The sequence below is a fragment of the Euwallacea similis genome, chromosome 9, assembly GCF_039881205.1.
Source record: "Euwallacea similis isolate ESF13 chromosome 9, ESF131.1, whole genome shotgun sequence".
NCBI lineage: Eukaryota > Metazoa > Arthropoda > Insecta > Coleoptera > Curculionidae > Euwallacea > Euwallacea similis.
In genome coordinates this window covers 3556631-3576165 of record NC_089617.1, presented here as the reverse complement: position 1 = coordinate 3576165, position 19535 = coordinate 3556631, and the positions used below count along the sequence as shown (strand labels likewise).

At 35.4% G+C, this 19535-nt stretch overlaps 3 protein-coding genes across 4 annotated transcripts in view; 2 read left to right on the top strand and 1 right to left on the bottom strand.

The window, feature by feature from the left end:
- Positions 1-19494, top strand: part of yata (N-terminal kinase-like protein yata) — a 61198-nt gene extending 41704 nt beyond the window's left edge. Inside the window, exons 2-13 of one of the 2 annotated variants that reach the window (XM_066393561.1) lie at positions 12183-12344; positions 12413-12676; positions 12789-13012; positions 13071-13161; positions 13218-13532; positions 13737-13958; positions 14017-14437; positions 16004-16168; positions 16337-16488; positions 16715-16861; positions 17290-17452; positions 17848-19494. In XM_066393561.1, the coding sequence (XP_066249658.1) occupies positions 12231-12344; positions 12413-12676; positions 12789-13012; positions 13071-13161; positions 13218-13532; positions 13737-13958; positions 14017-14437; positions 16004-16168; positions 16337-16488; positions 16715-16861; positions 17290-17452; positions 17848-17978 (2409 nt within the window). In that variant the 5' untranslated portion in view covers positions 12183-12230 and the 3' untranslated portion in view covers positions 17979-19494. Of the gene's footprint in view, positions 1-12118; positions 12345-12412; positions 12677-12788; positions 13013-13070; positions 13162-13217; positions 13533-13736; positions 13959-14016; positions 14438-16003; positions 16169-16336; positions 16489-16714; positions 16862-17289; positions 17453-17847 lie in introns of those variants that run through there. The other variant, XM_066393560.1, reaches the window with a different exon arrangement.
- Positions 242-8655, top strand: pic (DNA damage-binding protein pic). Its single transcript, XM_066393546.1, has 17 exons — positions 242-467; positions 1716-1864; positions 2030-2292; positions 2350-2638; positions 2815-2968; positions 3064-3396; positions 4008-4165; positions 4402-4580; positions 5288-5448; positions 5502-5817; positions 5926-6049; positions 6258-6363; positions 6433-6597; positions 6738-7079; positions 7245-7520; positions 7954-8180; positions 8439-8655. Exons 1-17 carry the CDS (start codon positions 407-409, stop codon positions 8490-8492), a joined length of 3357 nt encoding a protein of 1118 aa, XP_066249643.1. The 5' UTR covers positions 242-406; the 3' UTR covers positions 8493-8655.
- On the bottom strand, positions 8967-11482 carry CIA30 (complex I intermediate-associated protein 30). Its single transcript, XM_066393581.1, has 4 exons — positions 11093-11482; positions 10332-10576; positions 10008-10193; positions 8967-9822 (listed from the first exon to the last, which is right to left on the bottom strand). The coding sequence occupies exons 1-4, from the start codon at positions 11322-11324 to the stop codon at positions 9598-9600; spliced, it is 888 nt and encodes a 295-aa protein (XP_066249678.1). The 5' UTR covers positions 11325-11482; the 3' UTR covers positions 8967-9597.
- Positions 19495-19535: the final 41 nt, after the last annotated feature.

Sequence of the window (19535 nt, the reverse complement as noted above, 5' to 3'; positions counted from 1 at the left end):
AGCAACATAAACTTTCATTATAAGGAATATGTAACTAATTGTTGATATTTTTAAGGAAAGCATATACGAACGAAAAATCGGCTCATATGAATAGGTGAGAACCACTCTGCATAGAATAATATATGCAGGGAGGAAATTCCTTCGATAATAATATATGTTTACATTGTTTACCCCCTTAACTGACCATACATAACCATATTCTACTGACATATGTCGCTTTTGACTTTGATCATTTTCGAGCATGGCTTGGAAGTTATGTCTGTTCATTTATTTAAGGAGACGGTCTTGCTGAAAAACTAGGAAATCATAAAAAAACTTCCATTAATGCCTTTTTCATGTTAAGAAGTGCTCGATTTATGCCTTAAATAGAACGTGTTGAGATCATATTAGATAAATCGAAATCAATATGTCGCATCACTATATTGTTACGGCTCATAAGCCCACGGCGGTAACGGCCTGCATTACAGGTATGTCCCCCAATCCACAGAGTTGTTTAACTTTATTATCACTTAATTTTTGGCTTCTTTTACTATTTAAGTACTTGTCACATTAGGATGCTGAAGAGAGCAATGACTATATTCTAAGGACAAAAAAACAGCAGTTACAACTGAAATTTCAAACCTTCATCCCTAACTGAAGTTAAAACTTTCTTTGCCCTTTGAGTATTGTCAAGGGAGAGGACAATTATTTTGTGTGGAATTTTATTTCATATATTACCATCTCCTTCCCTTTCACTGTCATCCCTTTTGTCCACAACAATTTCATTATTTCTATTTAGTAAATCTTAAGCAAGGCATAACAAATACATACTACTATTCTTAAGAAGAAAACACTTGTTCAGTTAAATCAACTTTTGAACTATCATTGTATAACTTAACAATACTTTTACAAATACTACACAAAATTGGCAGATTCAAGACACTATTTTCAGTCATAAAAATATTTTTTGCACCCATTCTAAAAATTTAAATCCTTAACACTTATATCAGTTTATTTCCATCTACTCAGGAGATAAGAATTTCTGGTAAAAACAGTTTAAATCTGATCTAATAAGTATAGAATCATTCAAAAGGGGACAAAACACCACATTTTTGTGTTTCTCTGTATTTAATAAGAAAACAAAAATATACATTTTGTATATTCATAGATGTAGAATTAAAAAATACTGTGATAGGGTGATTTGAAGATCTAGAAAACTGAAGTTATTAACAAACTTAAAATAATAATTTCTTTTTTCTTTCAACATGTTGATTAGTTAGCTGCTGCATTGCATGATTTTATTTGGGGTGGCACTTCTAATTTTTCTGGTAACTTCCTCATGGACATTATGTAGAGAATGAATTTAATTATTATCCTCTGTTGAATATAGCCATTGCTACTGTTCAAAATATCATTTGTATAAACATTAGCATCAGTATTGTTTATCCTTCCAGAAAGGAATTAAAAAATTCCCTGCATATGCTGTTCCAGCTTTCAAACAAATCAATTATTTTGCCCCTGTATTAGTAAAGGACAGTAACAGCAGCCGAATTGGAAATATATTGTCAGATTTTAAACCTCAATCATATATCAAATATGGCTATTGTTACTATCAGTCATTTACATAGAAACAAAGCAATCAATTTCAAATGCAGCACCTGATATTTAATATTTTGGAATAGCATATGCATTGTGTTAATTGTTCTTACTAGTTCTTCATATTCTATGGTTTTTAGGAAATTTCACTTCTCCAACGGATCTAAACTTAATAGTTGCAAAGAGTAACAGGCTAGACATTTACTTAGTTACTCCTGAAGGTTTACGACCTATTAAAGAAATTGGGTTATATGGCAAAGTTGCTGTTATGAAATTATTTAGACCACAGGTTGGTAATATACCAGGGGTGGCTCTTTTAAATTATAGTTGCCTTTAAATGTGATAACTATTTATAGCTTCTTCTGAGAGATGTAGAGTTATCCCTGGCACAGATCTTTATCTAATTTTACTAATATACTACTCAGGAAAACTTGTAAAATATTTGCTGTTTTAGCATGAGAAAAAGGATTTGCTATTTATCATAACATACAGATACAATGCAATGATATTAGAATGTCAGAATGGGGATGAAAATTTAGAAATCATTACAAAAGCACATGGCAATGTTGCCGACAGAATTGGAAAACCATCAGAAACAGGAATCTTAGCTGTAATTGATCCTAAGGCTCGAGTAATAGGTTTAAGGCTTTATGATGGCCTGTTTAAAGTTATCCCCCTAGAAAAAGACAATTTTGAGCTTAAAGCCACCAATTTTAGGTAATTTAACTTTATGATTATCAGAAAGTGTTCTTCATGAGTTACCTATGTATTTAGGATGGATGAATTGCATGTGACAGACGTAGAATTCCTCCATGGGTGCGCGAACCCTACCTTAGTCTTGATCCATCAGGACATTAACGGTCGCCATGTGAAAACTCACGAAATCTCCTTAAGGGAAAAGGAATTTGTTAAAGTGCCCTGGAGGCAGGATAACGTAGAGCAGGAGGCTTCAATTATTATTCCTGTACCTTCTCCTTTAGCAGGCGCTCTTATAATTGGCCAGGAGAGTATTTTGTATCATGATGGGATTTCATCTCTTGTGGTGGCACCTGCAGTTATCAAGGTAAGAGTGTGTAATGGCTGGAAGTAAAATAATTGGTTAAAATAAAGAAAACAGTCAATTTAGATTCCAGAGATATTAATTAGTTGATTTTTGAAAATCTTGTCGATTTTGAAAATTCGTTCGATTGTTTAATCAATAATGATTTTCTAAAATATATACGATTTTTCCTTATCTAGCAAAGCACCATTACATGCTACGCCAGAGTGGACCCAAGTGGGTTGCGTTATCTCCTTGGGGATATGGCAGGCCACTTGTTTATGCTTTTCTTGGAAACGGAAAGTCGAGGAGAAACTCACGAGATAGTAAAAGATCTTAAAGTGGATATGTTAGGTGAGGATCCACGGACTAACCATCCATCTTGAACTTTTTAAGTCTTTAAATATAGCCCCAAATGTAGACAAAGAAATACTATTTGGAACTTTCAGGTGAAATTGCGATCCCTGAATGTATTACTTACCTAGACAACGGCGTTCTGTTCATTGGCTCGCGTTTTGGCGACTCTCAGCTGGTGAAATTAAACACAAAACCTGATCCCAATGGTTCATACGTTACTGTAATGGAAACCTTCACCAACTTGGCGCCAATTTTGGACATGTGCGTGGTGGATCTTGAGAGACAAAGTCAAGGGCAACTGGTTACCTGCTCAGGTGCTTTCAAAGAAGGCTCATTGAGGATTATTAGAAATGGAATTGGTATTCAGGAACATGCATCTATCGATTTGATGGGCATCAAGGGAATGTGGTCGTTGCAAGCGAATGGTATGGTATTGGATGTTAATTTGTATAGTCCGTTTTAGAATAATGCTCATCTATATGTCGGAGATTTATTAGTCTTTAAGATTTGTAAAAGTAGCATTAGGATAGACAATAAGATGAAGGGCAGGCTGACAGGGCCATCTGAAGACAAAGCACTGTCGAACGAGGTCACTATTGCCACGGCGCGCTTAAGTGGCCATGTGTGCTAATTATTTGGGTGACACTAAACTTGGTTCCTTTGTAATAGGAACTAGTAGGTACTTTTCCCACAGTTCTGAAGGACTCACCAGAACTGTGAAAGTTAAGACAACAGGGACAAAGAACTGACAGTTAATAGATTGATGGGAAGAAGAGCGGTCGTGGAATAGTGAACTGGTTTGTCTGTCTCTTCTATCTTTCTTTTCTCTGTTAATAAAAAAAGCGATATACCAAATACAAAAAAAAGAATGGAGAATACTTCACAAGTTACTCTGATGTAATATATATATATATATAATATAGATATGTAATGGAAAAAATACGTGTACTTAATAGATCGATATTATTGTGCAATTGAGTATAACAGTATTGAAGACTCAGCATACGTTATTAACAATACCATTTCATTATTTAAGGTGAAAAAATGGATGACACCCTAGTATTGGCATTCGTTGGCCAAACTCGTATATTAACTCTGAATGGCGAGGAGGTAGAGGAAACTGATATTCCAGGTTTCACATCTGAGCAACAGACTTTCTTTTGCGGGAATGTCGCTCACGAACAATTGCTTCAGGTTTGTTTACACTTTGTACATGAGTTTGGAATTAACTAAAACAAATCTTTAAATTTTGCGTATACGAAACAGTAATATAATATATTTTATTAATTGAATATGTCAAATGAACTTGTTCCAAGTCACTGTCAGAGTAGTAATAGTTTAATATAGCTGCTTGGAATAATATAGTGGATTGTCAGTTAGAAATTTTTATTTCTTCAAATTACAAATGTGTAATAAAATCTTCTTTTCAGGTTACACCGGATTCGGCACGTCTAGTATCTGTGCAGTCTAAAACTTTAGTGTGTGAATGGAAACCTCCCACAGAAAAACATATTATAGTAGTAGCCTGCAATAAGTCACAGTTAGCGGTTGCTACCGGCAACCAGCTTTATTACTTGGAAATATTCCCTAATGAGTTAATCTTAAAAGGGTAATTAGTTTATTGATATTTAAAAAATTATTTTGCATCGATATACTTGGTAATCAAGAATAACCTATTAAAATCCTCTAAGTTATTCTGAATCTTATAACGAACTTGTCATAAAATAATTTTGTGGACGCTGGATATAACTGAGATATGTTGTTCTAAGCTATAAAAACCACTTCTATCGGCTATAAAATCTAACGTGTATTCCTGTACATTTATACCTTGTCGAATTTTTCACTAAAAACGTGTCTCATTTGTCAAATTCCACCACTACTATCACTGTTTCATTACAAATACAGGAATTAAATGTTGAAGTTTCATGGCCTAGTGAGATTATTTTATAATTTAGAACATAAAAGACGAGATTTTTTTATTATTAGGGACAGGATCTCGAAACCTGTCAGTTACAAAGTCCCTTAAATGGGAAAATAATTTCAGTTTTATAAGAATAATCTAAGATTTCTTTAGCCGTATAATTGGTTTTAGATCATTTTTTCCTTACAACATATATCACTCACAATATAGACTAATCAGATTGATTTTGTCAATTGTCGTTTTTGATACTTAGTTTCAATGTATACATATTTTTCTAATGCAATTCCTACATATTTTTGAGTTTTTGTATAAATGCTTTAAAATAAATTGTGTATTTTTCGAGATAGTTTATTGTTGCTAAATTTTACTCACGGTATATTATTAATCTCTTTCAGAGAAACCACATTAGATGTCGAAGTCTCGTGCCTCGATATCAGCCCTTTGGGAGACAGTCTCACAACAGACATCGTGGCTGTAGGACTATGGACCGACATTTCAGCCCGTATCCTGCGATTACCCAACTTAACAGAGGCACATAAAGAACTTTTAGGAGGAGGTATTTCGTTTACCATTCACCTATCTTTTTTATCAACATCTTTGCATTTATAGACATAATGCCACGTTCAATTCTCATGGCCACGTTCGAAGGCTGCAACTACCTTCTATGCGCGTTGGGCGATGGTACCATGTACTATTTCACCCTGCACAATGAATTGGGCGCGTTGAATGATAAAAAGAAAGTCACCTTAGGTACTCAGCCGACCATATTAAAAGCATTCAGGTCGCTGAATTCAACCAATGTATTTGCGTGCTCTGATAGGCCCACCGTTATTTATTCCTCTAATCATAAATTAGTATTTTCAAACGTCAATTTGAAGGAAGTGAGTCAGATGTGTTCGTTGAATGCAGAGGCTTATCCTGACAGGTGAGTGAAATGTATGTATTAAATTTAGTGTCACTCTCTGAAGGTTTTACATCAGGTAAAGAAAAATCTCTAACCGGGCTTAAACATGTCCATTTCGTTCCCTTACAGCCTAGCTTTGGCCACAGCTACGTCTGTGACGATAGGAACCATAGACGAAATACAGAAATTACATATAAGAACTATTCCTCTGCAAGAGTCGCCCAGGAGAATAGCCTATCAGGAATGTAGTCAGGTAAATATAATTGTTAAGATTTATTAAATACATTTAGTTGTAGTTTTGTACAGCGTGCGTCAAAATGGACCTTCAGTAGAGAAAGTAGAAATATAAATCGCTAACTTTTAACTTTACTCTTACTATTACTTTATTCTTTTAAAAGAAACAAACATAATACATAGTGAGAAAATACTACAGTCTCAACTTACGTGAGAATTTGCTTTAGGTGTTTGGGGTTTCTACATCTAGAACAGATATTCTGGATTCAAATGGCTTGAATTCAGTGAGACAAAGTGCATCCACAATGACGCAGACGGTAACCATTGTAACAGGTTAGTTATTGTTTTAACAGGGTCATTAATAATTAAATGGTTTTCTACAAATTGACTATATTTTTGCAGGAAACACCGCAGAATACTGCCAAGAAGTGGAAATTCATAATCTCCTTATTATCGATCAGAACACCTTCGAAGTATTAGCCGCCCATCAATTTTTAAATCAGGAATACGTTTTATCGTTGATATCTTGTCAATTAAGCAACGATCCACATACCTATTTTATCGTCGGTAAGCAGACATTTTTAATTTTTATTTTCCGTATTTTCATGAATACTGGGTATCTCAAAATTATTTATAAGATTTTAAACAGGGCGATCTAAAAATATCCCGCTCTCTCTTTTGGATAATAACTAACTATTCCCTTTAAGGAACCGCCACCGTGAACCCCGAAGAATCCGAACCAAAACAAGGTCGTATTGTCATTTTCCACTGGACCGACAACAAACTAGTCCAGGTCTCCGAAAAGGAGATCAAAGGTGCATGTTATTCACTCGCTTCTTTTAATGGAAAACTGCTGGCCAGTATTAACAGTACCGTAAGGCTCTTCGAGTGGACTACGGAGAAAGAACTCCGGCTGGAATGTTCGCATTTCAATAATATCGTATCCCTGTGCCTCAAGACCAAAGGAGATTTTATACTGGTCGGCGATCTCATGCGCAGCATTACGTTGCTACAGTACAAAACGATGGAGGGCAGTTTTGAAGAAATAGGTAATTTTTACGATGTGTATGTAGTGGATGTATTGTATATTTCTCAATTTCTATAAGAATATTTAAAAAAGTCGTTTCGGACTGCACACTCTGACCTTCATGAATATTTTTTTTAACAATATCTTTCAAGTTTTTAGGAAATTTTAAAACATTTTTCCCCTTTAGCGAGAGATTACAACCCGAACTGGATGACAGCGCTCGAATTCCTGGACGACGAAATATTCCTAGGCGCGGAGAATTGTTATAACATTTTCGTTTGCCAGAAAGATGAGACGGCCAATACTGACGAAGGACGATCTCAAATGTTACAAGTGGGGCTCTTCCACGTTGGTGACATGATTAACGTTTTCCGACACGGTTCACTGGTGATGCAGAACCTGGCTGAAACGTCCACTCCCACCAAAGGTTGCGTCTTATTCGGCACCGTTGCCGGTGCCATAGGTAAAGTCCAATTTATAGTTAGCTAATTTTCTATTTTCTTTACATTTCCGAAAATTTAAAGCAGAAACAGAACACGCTCTAAAGCAAATTTCTGATTTGAAAAACGTCATAACTGTGTTTCGAAATTAGCTTTGCCCTTGAGTTTGTGGGAATGTGAGGTCTCCAAGTTTTCTATATTGATTAAAAATCATAAAAATTTGTCGATGTGTGGATGACAAGTGCAGGAAACTTGACCACGTCGATAAGGTATATAATTTTTATTATGGATTCTTCAAAATATGTAGTGTGGAAGTCATGCGAATGTGGAATCGCTCAAAATGCACCTCAAGAATAGACCGTCGGATACGTGACTGGGAAGTTTCTAGTCGATTTGCCAAGAAATTTACGACTGTAAAATGGCCTTTACGAAAATCCCTTTAATCCGTGTTTACAGGATTGGTTACGCAAATATCACAAGAGTTTTACGAACAATTGAGGGAGCTGCAGAACAAACTAGCCACCACTATTAAGTCGGTTGGAAGGATTAGTCATCAGTTTTGGAGGGCTTTTAATACAGACATAAAGACTGAAAATAGCGAAGGTTTCATTGACGGAGATTTGATTGAGAGTTTCTTGGATTTATCTCCCAATACCATGAAAGAAGTGGCTGATGGCTTAGGGGTAAGTCGAATTGTTTAGTCAGTGCCGAATGAAGTTGTTTATTTTTCCTCTCCGATCAGATAAAACTAAGGTTTATAGGGTGCCATTGTAATAGTATGTTTTTCCTGTATTTGAAGTAGACAGTGACAAATAGTTCAGGTTAGAAATTTATCATTATAAGTTATTATGACTTGTCTAATTCACATACCCAGGAAGATTAGATTTGATTTCTATAGACCGTCTATTTCGTTTTAATATCATGTAATACATATTTTTTAGGTGACCGTAGAGCATTTGATTAAGACAGTAGAAGACCTCACTAGGATACACTAATTTTCAGGAAAAAGTCTTTGAACATTTAGTTCAGTCGGTTTGGTTTAAGTTGCGACTTCTGCTAATTCTTAGGAAGTCTTAGCGTTTTTTCCATTGCTTTTTTAATTTTTGAATTAACCTTGTACAAAATGATTTTGATGAAAATAAAGAAGAGATAGAATTTCGGTTTACTAGTAGTTACTCTCATGTGGACTACCAATCATTCCAACGTTTTTTAAACGTGACAAGAGAATTTTTAATTTTATTTATTGCATTTTGCTGGTTTTTTAACAAACATCAAGCAAAAATCAATTTTTCTTTTATTCCTTCCCTGTGATTTATTATAATAAAGACAATGATATCCAGTAATGCAATTTTAGCCCCAAATTTTTGTTCATCTCATACTTTCCTCACTAATATTAAAAAGTCCATGCATATAGAACCGTTTTGTAGTTTTGCAGCTGAAAATGACAACGCCTAAGAATAATAAAAAAAGATTGAGCACTTATGTTTTAATAGAATCCATCACTAATAAGATATGCCGGCGTAACGTTATCCAGTAAAAGAAGATTCAGACATTTATTAACATGGAAGTTTAACAGTTGTAAGTACATTTATCGATGGAAAAAAATAGTGCAACTATGAAATTTGTTACCATTAATGAATAAAACAAAGTGCCTATTATTTATAACCCATACAAAAGAAACACATTGCACAGATATGCTCTGATAGGAAAAAATATTGTACCTTGCTGTGACTAAACGATGTGAAGCAGAACCTGAATTAACATAAACTGCAATCAGTAAATTATTACTTTGCACAACTTTCAGTCTTCCAGGTAAATTCCAGTTTTCCAGAGAATTTATTCTCATAGTTCTATAAAATGCTATAGCTTGCAAATATCTCTATAAAGCAACTTTTACCATCACACCTTGAAAGTAACCAGCACTCGCGTGTTAAGAATACCTTTTTTTCACAAAATGCTTATACTATGTTATGTTGTGTCAGTCTATAAATTGGGTTTAATATTGTTACAAGATTTTCCAACATTTAGTACTCAATACTTAACAACAAGTAACTTATATTTTCGCGCAGAAATAACTTATTTACATTCATCAAGTGTTTTCTAAACATTAGCAATGCCTTTGTCTACTGCATACATTTCGTACGCAAACTCTTCCACATGCCTGGGATCATATTCCAAAGCAATATAATCTATCTCCAGGCAAAACTCTCCTCCATGCCTGTCTTGGGCAGATATCCCAAAACTAGAAACTTTATTTAATGGTATTGGGTGTTGATCGTCTTGTATTCTACCTTTGGAGGCCATAAAGAATTTTGAAAAGGGTATCTGAAATGTATAATTTGTTGGAAGAATTAAAGAAGTATTTAGTTAAAGTCCCTATTATTTGGCAATTTGTCTTGTAGGCAGGTAAAGTTACTATTAGTTTTAATATTCAGAAGATTAGAATCAAAATACAAGGTTTTTGCATTAGTTTTTCCAATGTCGGGTAAAGCGATTTTAAGAGAACTTACTTTGGCGATTTGCCAATAAGGTCCACCTCTTGTATAGAGTTGATAATGGTACATGTCATTCCAGGCAACATCAAAATAACCTCTAGTGCCTAAGTTCAAAAGATAAGTCCTGCCATCCCCTCTAACTTTCATTACTAAAGTGTTGTATCCAATCCAGTTCAAATAGTCCTCTCTTTTAAATGATTTCTGTAACAGGAGAGCTGCGCGAATTTAAAAGTAATCTATTTTGTTATAGAAAATATTATACATGGTGTCAATTTGGCATACCAAACCCTGAAGAATTTTAACCAGAATCAACTCGATTAATTATTTAATTGAACTCACCCTGAAGCGCTTAGTTTGCATGTTACAATATCCAGCTCTTTTCACTCGACCATCTTTGGGAACTCTCAAATTTATATTTCCGCTGAAAACAACGTTGCCCTGATTATTTTTAATTAGACTGCAGTGACTGTAACCTTCGTTGTTATCAGCGTCGCAGCTGACTATCCAATTATCCAAAGAATTTAGATTCTTAAATCTCCAAGCTACGTCTGTTTCGTATGGACGATATATAAGTATTGGATCAGCTAGATGGAGGAATATTCAAAATTTAGAATTTGTGAAGGTAAATTGGAGAATATAAAGTAGTACTTTTTTTACGTGAATTTGATAATGTTTGGTATTATAACTTGCCAAAGGTGCGCCTTATTATGTTGCCTTAACTTTACTTACACATTAAGTTTATGTTAAATTATGTACAATGTATCTATGATTTGATGATTTATGGGGTATCTTAGTTACTACTGAACTTAGAATAATGTGGATTTTGCAATTCTATACTTGATTTTTATGGGACAAAAGTTGACAGTGACAAAAAGACCTCATATCTATAAAACCAAGATGTGTGTATGTGTGAATTTTTTGACATTGTCAACTTTCATTTAATAAAAATTGGGCACAGGATTGCAACAATTGTATGTTCCTAACTTCAATGATAACTTAGACACCCTGTAAAGTTGTTGAATTTGAGGCACCCAACTGGAACTAACTTTGTTACATTTTGTCATTTATAAATTAGACTTCAATCATATGTAAATACTTACATTCAAACTTGTCCTTCACTTCTCCACACCACAGTTTAACTTCATTTTTCAGTTCAGCAAGGCCAGTTCTCATCCTTTCAATAAAATTTGGATAGGGCTCTTTGGTCTTGTAACCTCCCTTATCATCTTCCTCCCAAAATGTAAATAATTTATTGGAGGTACTCAACGTCCTTTTTGCCAGTTGTTCTACCATAGAAGGTTTCGTTAGTAAGCATCGGACTAGAGTATTCATTTCGCTTCAAAAGTACTTTGCCCCCTTTTCACATTGGAGTCGATAAGTCAATATAAGCTCGATTTTGGTGAATTTTTATGCAAGTTTGAAGTTACTGTTGACGCATATCATTTTCTTGTTATTACAAAGCGCAAGAAAATGAGTATAATTGGGACAATAAATAATTATTCAAGTTATAAATTTAAAGGAAAATTGATATATTTATTGTGGCTTTTTTATAGGTTAGAAATTGATGATTGACGTTATTCAACCCACTTCTAAAAGGCGATTGTGATATAAGAGCTGGCAACAAAATCACTTGTTCAGAAGTGGAGTTTTTTTATATATAATATTATAGGTGCATCGCAAGTTATTGATTATTGCAGGGAAATATGTATGAATGCAATCTGGGAGGAAAAATGCACGAGCGCATCTTTGTTTTTCCTCTCTATTTTTTCCTGTTTATTTTTCTGTTTCTAATACAAAAGTATTGAAAACTCATGCCCATAAAATTTTACTTAGCATATATTTATCATGCGAATAATTATTGAAAAAAGATGTGCAATAATAATTAAAGTTGATATGATGTAAAGTAATCTTGAGAATACTTGGGAACATATTCAGTTTCTAATTTTATTAATTTTAATCCAGAAACGAATTTGTTGTAATACAAAGAAAACCTACTGAGAAATGTTTTTTTTTGTTGGCAACGTTGCCACAGTACCAATATTCCTACTTATTGGCAGCAGTGGTTTTGAAGTTTACAATGACATGACATGTAACAATAACGAAAATTAGGGTTAGAAAAACTGACTTATAAAAACGAATGTAAAAATAAAGGAATATATTTCTCATCATTCTCCTAGGAACTTTAAATTATTAAAAACCACCCATGGGAAACCACATCAACTAAGTGTTTTTAAGAAAATGTGGTCATTTTTCTCCAGGGATCCCGCCAAAGACTTCAATTATGAGATTGGTGAAGTGGTTTCAGGCTTCGAAAACAGAAGTGTTTGGTCCTTACACAAGGGAAAGAAGAAGGTATGATTTCCCGATTTCACCCAGTTTTAATCGCTGACAATCATTTTGAGCCTATGATTTAAACACAGGGCAGTGGGGAGGAAGTTTCAATATTTGTCTATGAACTGAAAAGTGGTTCGGATACGCAATTGGAAGTGGCCAAAGGGGCAGTCAAAAGGCTCAAGACATTGAGACATCCCAGTGTACTCACTTTTTTAGACAGTTTAGAGTCTGAGAAAGTACTGTATTTAGTTACAGAATATGTTGAACCATTGGGGATTCATTTGGAAAAACTTCCACTTGAGGAAGCACAGAAGGATTTATATGTAGCATGGGGCATCTTCCAAATCACTGTAAGCATTCTACTCTTCATGGTAAAATATACAGATTCTAATGTATAGTTTTATAAAACAAAAAGATAATTACAATTCCTCATTTATTACAAATTTTCATGACCTATTGTAGAGAGCTTTATCCTTTCTGAATAATGACGGGAGTCTCAGACACAACAATGTCAATATTTGGTCAGTATTTGTAAATAATTCTGGTGAATGGAAGCTTGGAGGTGTTGAATATGTGTCCAACACTCAAGACTCAAATGTATCAATTTACAAAGTAACTCCTTCTTTAGAAGTCTATGATCCTCCTGAGAAAAATGATCCAAATAAACAGCGTTCTGTAACCAAGTGGTGAGTTATTAATATTTGACCTTTGAAGAGTTTAAAACTAATCCTGACTATGTATTAGTTCCCAGGATATGTGGGGTTTGGGATGCTTAATATGGGAGGTATTTCATGGTGCTTTATACCAGCAGAGCTCCTTAAGGATATCTGAGAAAGTTTGTTCTAATTTATCTATATCTAGACATTTTTTTAATACAAAATGTTTCTTTAGATTCCAAGACAACTCTCAAATCTCTATTTGGAGCTTATAGGGTCAAATCCACAATCGAGGCCCAATCCAGCTGATATTATAACAAGATGTAGAAAATTGGGGGGCTATTTTAAGAACGACTTAGTAGACACCTTACTTTTTTTAGAGGAAATTCAGATTAAGGACAAGAATGAAAAAAATCGGTTCTTTTCGAATTTAACTCCACATTTAGATAATTTTCCTGATAATATTTGTAAGCACAAAATATTGCCGCAGCTTATAACGGCATTTGAATATGGAGACGCAGGGTCTGCAGTATTAGCGCCAATGTTTAAGGTAAGTTCTTTGGAAGAGTTAATCTTTTTATCAAAATTGTAAGAAAATTACATTGCCGCATATGCCCCTATTTAGTTAATAAAACTGAACTCTAATAAATAACAACTTGAGGCTGTAAAATGGTACCCTAGTCAATGGCGTGTTATGTGTTTACTTTATTATCATTTCTATTTTGATTCATCACATTCGTTTTCACCTTTTCAGCTAGGTAGACTGTTAGATGAACTGGAGTACCAAAAGAAAATAGTGCCATGTGTAGTGAAGCTTTTTGGGAGCAACGACAGAGCCACTCGGTCTCGTCTTCTTCAACAATTAGAACATTTTATTAACCACTTACAGGCCAGCACAGTTAACGAGCAGATATTCCCGCAAATTGCTCATGGTTTCATGGATACAAACCCAACTATTCGTGAACAGACTGTTAAAGTGAGCTTTCAGCAATGTACTTCCAACTGTATCTTCATTCTCAAACTTATTTTTCCAGTCTGTGATACACCTTGCTCCTAAACTGAGCTACAATAATTTAAACGTGGAGGTTTTACGGCATTTCGCTCGTCTCCAAGCCAAGGACGACCAAGGCGGCATCAGGACCAATACTACTGTGTGTTTAGGAAAAATTGCGCATCATCTCCATCCGCAGATTAGGCAGAAGGTGTTGATATCTGCCTTCATTAGAGCGATGAGGGACCCGTTTCCTCCCGCACGAAATGCCGGTGTTTTAGCGTTGGCCGCGACACAACAATATTATTTATTAGCTGAAGTGTCGCAAAGGATTTTACCAGCGTTGTGTCAGCTAACTCTGGACCCTGAAAAGTCGGTGCGGGATTCGGCTTTTAGGACCATTAAAGGGTTTCTGGGAAAGCTTGAAAAAGTGTCAGAAGATCCCAGTTTAAGGGAGAGCATGGGTGAGTAATTAGTAGCTGTTAGGTTTTTTGACAGATCATGGGCTGATGTCAAGGCAATTCTATTATATGTACATTTCTCTGACACAGCTTGCTGATAGGTCCTCACGTATTACAAATTAGCAGATGTAAGATCGTAATAAAATACAATACGTGTTTTATTGGTTTTGAAAATATTAGGTGTACAACTTTGCTTCCGCCGTTTTTTTTCCGAATTTCGCGATTTTATTGTAAAAAACTAATTATACCTTTAGGATCCAAAGTATTGTCCATCGCTGGCCACTACTTTCTCCCATCTTTCGGGCAGCATACGAATCCCGTGTTGAAAAAATTGGACATCTTTTGAAGCGATCCACGATTCTATCCAATTTCTTACTTCTTCATAAGACCGGAAGTGTTGGTCAGCTAGCCCATGTGCCATGGATCGAAACAAGTGATAATCAGAAGGAGCTAGGTCAGGAGAATATGGCGGGTGGGGTAGGACTTCCCATTTCAATGTTTCCAAGTATTTCTTGACCACTTGCGCAACATGGGGTCGAGCATTATCGTGCTGCAAAATCACTTTATCATGTCTCTCGTTGTATTGCAGCCGTTTCTTTTTCAATGCTCGGCTCAAACGCATTAATTGGGTTCGATAAAGAGCACCTGTGATTGTTTCAGTTGGTTGTAACAGCTCATAATATATTACGCCGAGTTGATCCCACCAAATACAGAGCATGATTTTGGAACCATGAATAGACGGTTTGGCCGTCGACGTGGAAGCATGGCCGGGATATCCCCAAGTCTTTTTGCGTTTGGGATTATCGTAATGAACCCATTTCTCGTCCCCAGTCACAATACGATGCAGAAATCCCTTCCGTCTTTGCCTTGCAAGCAACTGTTCACAAGCGAACAGACGCCTGTCAATATCTCTTGGTTTCAACTCGTACGGCACCCAATATCCTTGCTTCTGAATCATTCCCATGTCTTTGAGGCGTTTTGAGATTGTTTGTTGAGTCACTCCCAATGATTGTGCCAATTCTTGTTGACTTTGACACGAGTCTTCGTCAAGTAATGCTTCCAAGTTCGCATCTTGGAAAACCTTCTTTCTTCCACCGCTATGTTGGTCTTCGACGTGAAAATCACCGTTCTTGAAGCGCTGAAACCACTCACGACATGTCCTTTCACTAATAGTGGCTTCCCCATAAGTATCTGAGAGCATTCGATGAGCCTCAGCAGCAGATTTCTTCATATTGAAGCAGAAAAGTAAAACCTCCCGCAAATGACGAGAATTTGGCTCGTACACTGACATTTTCAATTGCGAATAACTTTATGATGAAGACACAAATAGACTAATATTTTTATGAGGTTATGTTAACAGGTGCCCAAGGCTCCTGCATGCCCACATGGGGTTATTTATTTCGATCATTACTTACCGCTACATACATCTATTCAAAAACGGCGGAAGCAAAGTTGTACACCTAATATAACAATTCTCAAATAAGTAAATGAAATTCCTTTATCAAAATAGCAGTTGTGTCATTGATTCTATGACTGGAATTACTATTTTTTACAATATTGTGTTTCCAGAGGCAGATGTAAACACAGCCACCCCCAGCTTAAGCAACGCAGCCGCCACGTGGGCGGGTTGGGCAGTGACTGCAGTTACAGCCAAGTTCTATCGAAGTCAATCGGACACAGTGAAGTCCATGAATACCTTTGCCAATAAAATATTGAATAAGCCCGGCTCTTTAGGTACGTACTATGGATTTATCTAAAAAAAACTTCGAATACTGTGATAGCTACATCGGAAAATCGAAATTAGCTGAAAATGAGGAAATAATGTTTTTTTTTCGTTACGAAATATTTCGTAATACATCACAGCCGCTTCAAAACTGACATTGACATTGCCCCTTCTCCCAGAGCAACCCTCAAGCAGCAGCATTTCGACTACTACTTCCAGTGTCACATCCATGACTTCCTTGGAACATGAAGAGGGTAGCAGGGGAAACGAATCAGTCTCCGATTACGATTACGACCAATGGGGCGACAATGACAATTGGGGTGATATGGAAGTAAGTCGTATCTGTCGTCATCTCGTTTTAAATATGTCGTGCTCTTGTTCGTAATTCATAATTTTAATGCGAAATTTAGACATCCAAAATATGTGGATCAAGTGCGATGAAATAGCCTACGTTTTTTACCGTTTTAAGGTAGATACGTTTAGGTGGCTATTTTGTCGCAGCTTGATGCCCAAATTCGCAATATAACTCCATATGGATTGTTTTTACATAAATTTAGACTGGAGGTCAGATGGCAAGTAGCAGTGGGAGTGGGGGAATTACTGGGACTCAGAGCGATCCCACGAGTCCACCTTCGGGATCAGGGGGAGCTAAAGTCACCGATGGGTGGGATAATGAGGAATGGGGCAGTTTAGAGGAGGAAGCGGTAAGAAATGTCACTAAAATCACTACAAAAAAAATTTTTAAACAATTTTTTAATATGATTTTTTTGTAATGAGGTAAAAGTATTTTCGAATTACTAATGAATCTATCTTTCGGTCACTATTATGCAGAATGTTGGAATATTACTAGAGCGTGAAAATACTTTTAAAGTGGGGAATCACTTAATAGTCATTCTCGTTCAAAGAAGAAAATTCAGAATGTCGTCAACCTGTAACGCTTTAAGTTTTGAAGCAATTGTTGATGTCAAGAAGTTTACATTTCCTCTTCATACGTCTGTGGTGAATTGCAGAGTAATAGGTACTAGACAGGACTTTAAATTATCAAACGAGGGTTTCATTAAAAAAATTGTATTTACTTTATTCAATTACTTTTTTTAATATATTTTAGGAATATTAGTAATTGTTCTCTTAGGAAGTAGAAGCAGAATTAACGTCACCATCAGACGCGTGGAGTCCGGACACTACCCCTATTATTCCACCGAAGTCGGATAGTGGCAAAAATATAGTTAATCGGAAGCCACTGGATGGCTGGGATGATACTGAATTTGAGCCAATAGACGAAAACTCCAGCATAGGTAAAAGCAGATATTTCAAATAATTTATTTACCAATTTTTTAATTTTGACGAGCAACATGAAAAATGGCGCTATATTGTATTCATAGATGAATGCATTTGGCAACAGAGAGTGTATTGTTTAAGCTCTTTTTTTCCGTCGATAAATATTCGTTAGATAGTCAAGAGGATGGCCACCCTTGTTAAGCATCTCTATCAAACGTTCAGCTTGATGCATAACATAATAGATAACAATTGTACAGGAAGTTCAACAGATATAACAACTTTCTGTCTATATAACTGTAGTGAGTATATTACTCATAACGACAATTTTCTATATTACGCGCTGTATGAACTCGGCTTTATTATTAAATGGATTTAATCTCTTTTTACATCTGGTTTTCTAACTTCTTTTAAGGTAACCAAAAATTAGACGAAGCCCGAAGAAAACGCGAAGAAAAGAAAATGATACGCCATAAGGAGTTGGAGGCCCGAAGAGCTAACCGAAGCACTGGTGGTCCCATGAAGCTGGGAACCAAAAAGATTTAAAATAATTAATATGGGGACGGGAAAAATTAAATTTTTGACAGAGATGGTGGTAATTGGTTCCCAATCGACGGTTTATTGTGGAATTTGACGACTATATCTGATATGGTTCCAAGCACAAGGCATACATTAACTATGACGTGCGTTTACGGTTATTAAACCCCGCTATAGGAGCGCTAAGTCTTAACCAAACTCCCCAGTTTTCTGCAAAGTGTCAATCGTTATAATTCAGCCTTTTTTATATTTTCTACATTGCTCGGTATGCAAATTCAATTCATCAAACCAGATACGTGATATTTCACGTTTGCCACTGAATTGCCAAGTGGTAGGCCCTGGAATCTTGAGTTTTGAATCTACCTCGCTTTTTCGGATAGACAAAGCAAGTAAGATAGACAAAAATATCAATGTAACATTTCTATGAACTACCGCTTTGCAGTTAAATGAAAAACCGGACCATTTCTACAAAGCTAATCCCATAAACAGCGAAAAAAAGTTTATTTGCCTTCAATAATATATATCTACAGAGTGTTCCACACTCGAAGATAACTTCTGAAATCTCCGAAACTATAGGAAGTAAATTATAGACAACTTAAATAGCAAAAATTGAACAATATCGTTTATTACATTACACGTTTTATTATCGAAATACCTTAATGCTGACGTAAACAAATTATCCAGAGATTGAGCTTAAATTATGCTTATTGTGCGTCACTGTATTAAAAAATCGCGCGTACTATCCAAACAAGGTGCAACGACAGAAATAAATGTCATAATGAAATCATTACAATTTCTCAATAAGGTCATGTTGAGTTAGTCCAACGTTCTGAAAATTTTTTCCAAGGTGAGTTTTCAGGTTAATGAAGAAATTTTTAAATATGTCTCCTTCCTGAGGATACTACAGGATGATTTCCTGACTATATTTACGCTGATACGGAAAAGAAATAAAATCTGGGTCAATTCATTAACTTGCTGAAGTGGCGTTCGGAGAAGCAGCTCTTGAACCAAGCTTAATGAGATATTTTGCGAACTTATGACTAAACTGAATTGATCTAGCAAATTTTATTACTGGTACAGGATACCGTGCGTCAGATATCTTTTATTTAATTCAATAGTTTGTGTTGTCAAAGTTTTCAATATCATATTTATAAGGTTTTTCTCATAAGTTCTTATAGTTCCCGGAGGCTACAATGGTTCACTTTTGTCTTGGACTTTATTGAATGAAAACAGCTGTTGCAGTGTTTGCAATAAATCATCCAATTTACGGGATACTTAACGGACACCTATCCTTGCGAACCAAAGATTTTTATATATGCATTAAAAGTGTTAATAATCAAAACAGAAAATGCAGCCATCCTTATGTTATCTATTTTTTCATGTCTTGCCATATTAACTATTATGTAACTGTATGATTTCTTAGTAATATTTTGTTTATACTCTACATATTATTAATTATGCTTAAAGATTTATTATATACGTTTTATAAACATCAATATTTCCTGGAAGTTTTGTAAATAAACCTCCTTTTGACCGCAAGACCTGAAATGATTACATGCCCTCACG

Coding starts and splice junctions, on each gene's coding strand:
- pic (XM_066393546.1), top strand. CDS start 407: ATGTCGCATCACTATATTGTTACGGCTCATAAGCCCACGGCGGTAACG. Junction 2,639..2,814: donor TGGCACCTGCAGTTATCAAG/GTAAGAGTGTGT, acceptor TTCCTTATCTAG/CAAAGCACCATTACATGCTA. Junction 4,581..5,287: donor AATGAGTTAATCTTAAAAGG/GTAATTAGTTTA, acceptor AATCTCTTTCAG/AGAAACCACATTAGATGTCG.
- CIA30 (XM_066393581.1), bottom strand. CDS start 11,324: ATGAATACTCTAGTCCGATGCTTACTAACGAAACCTTCTATGGTAGAA. Junction 10,577..11,092: donor AGTGAAGGACAAGTTTGAAT/GTAAGTATTTAC, acceptor TCCTCCATCTAG/CTGATCCAATACTTATATAT. Junction 9,823..10,007: donor CTTATTGGCAAATCGCCAAA/GTAAGTTCTCTT, acceptor TATACATTTCAG/ATACCCTTTTCAAAATTCTT.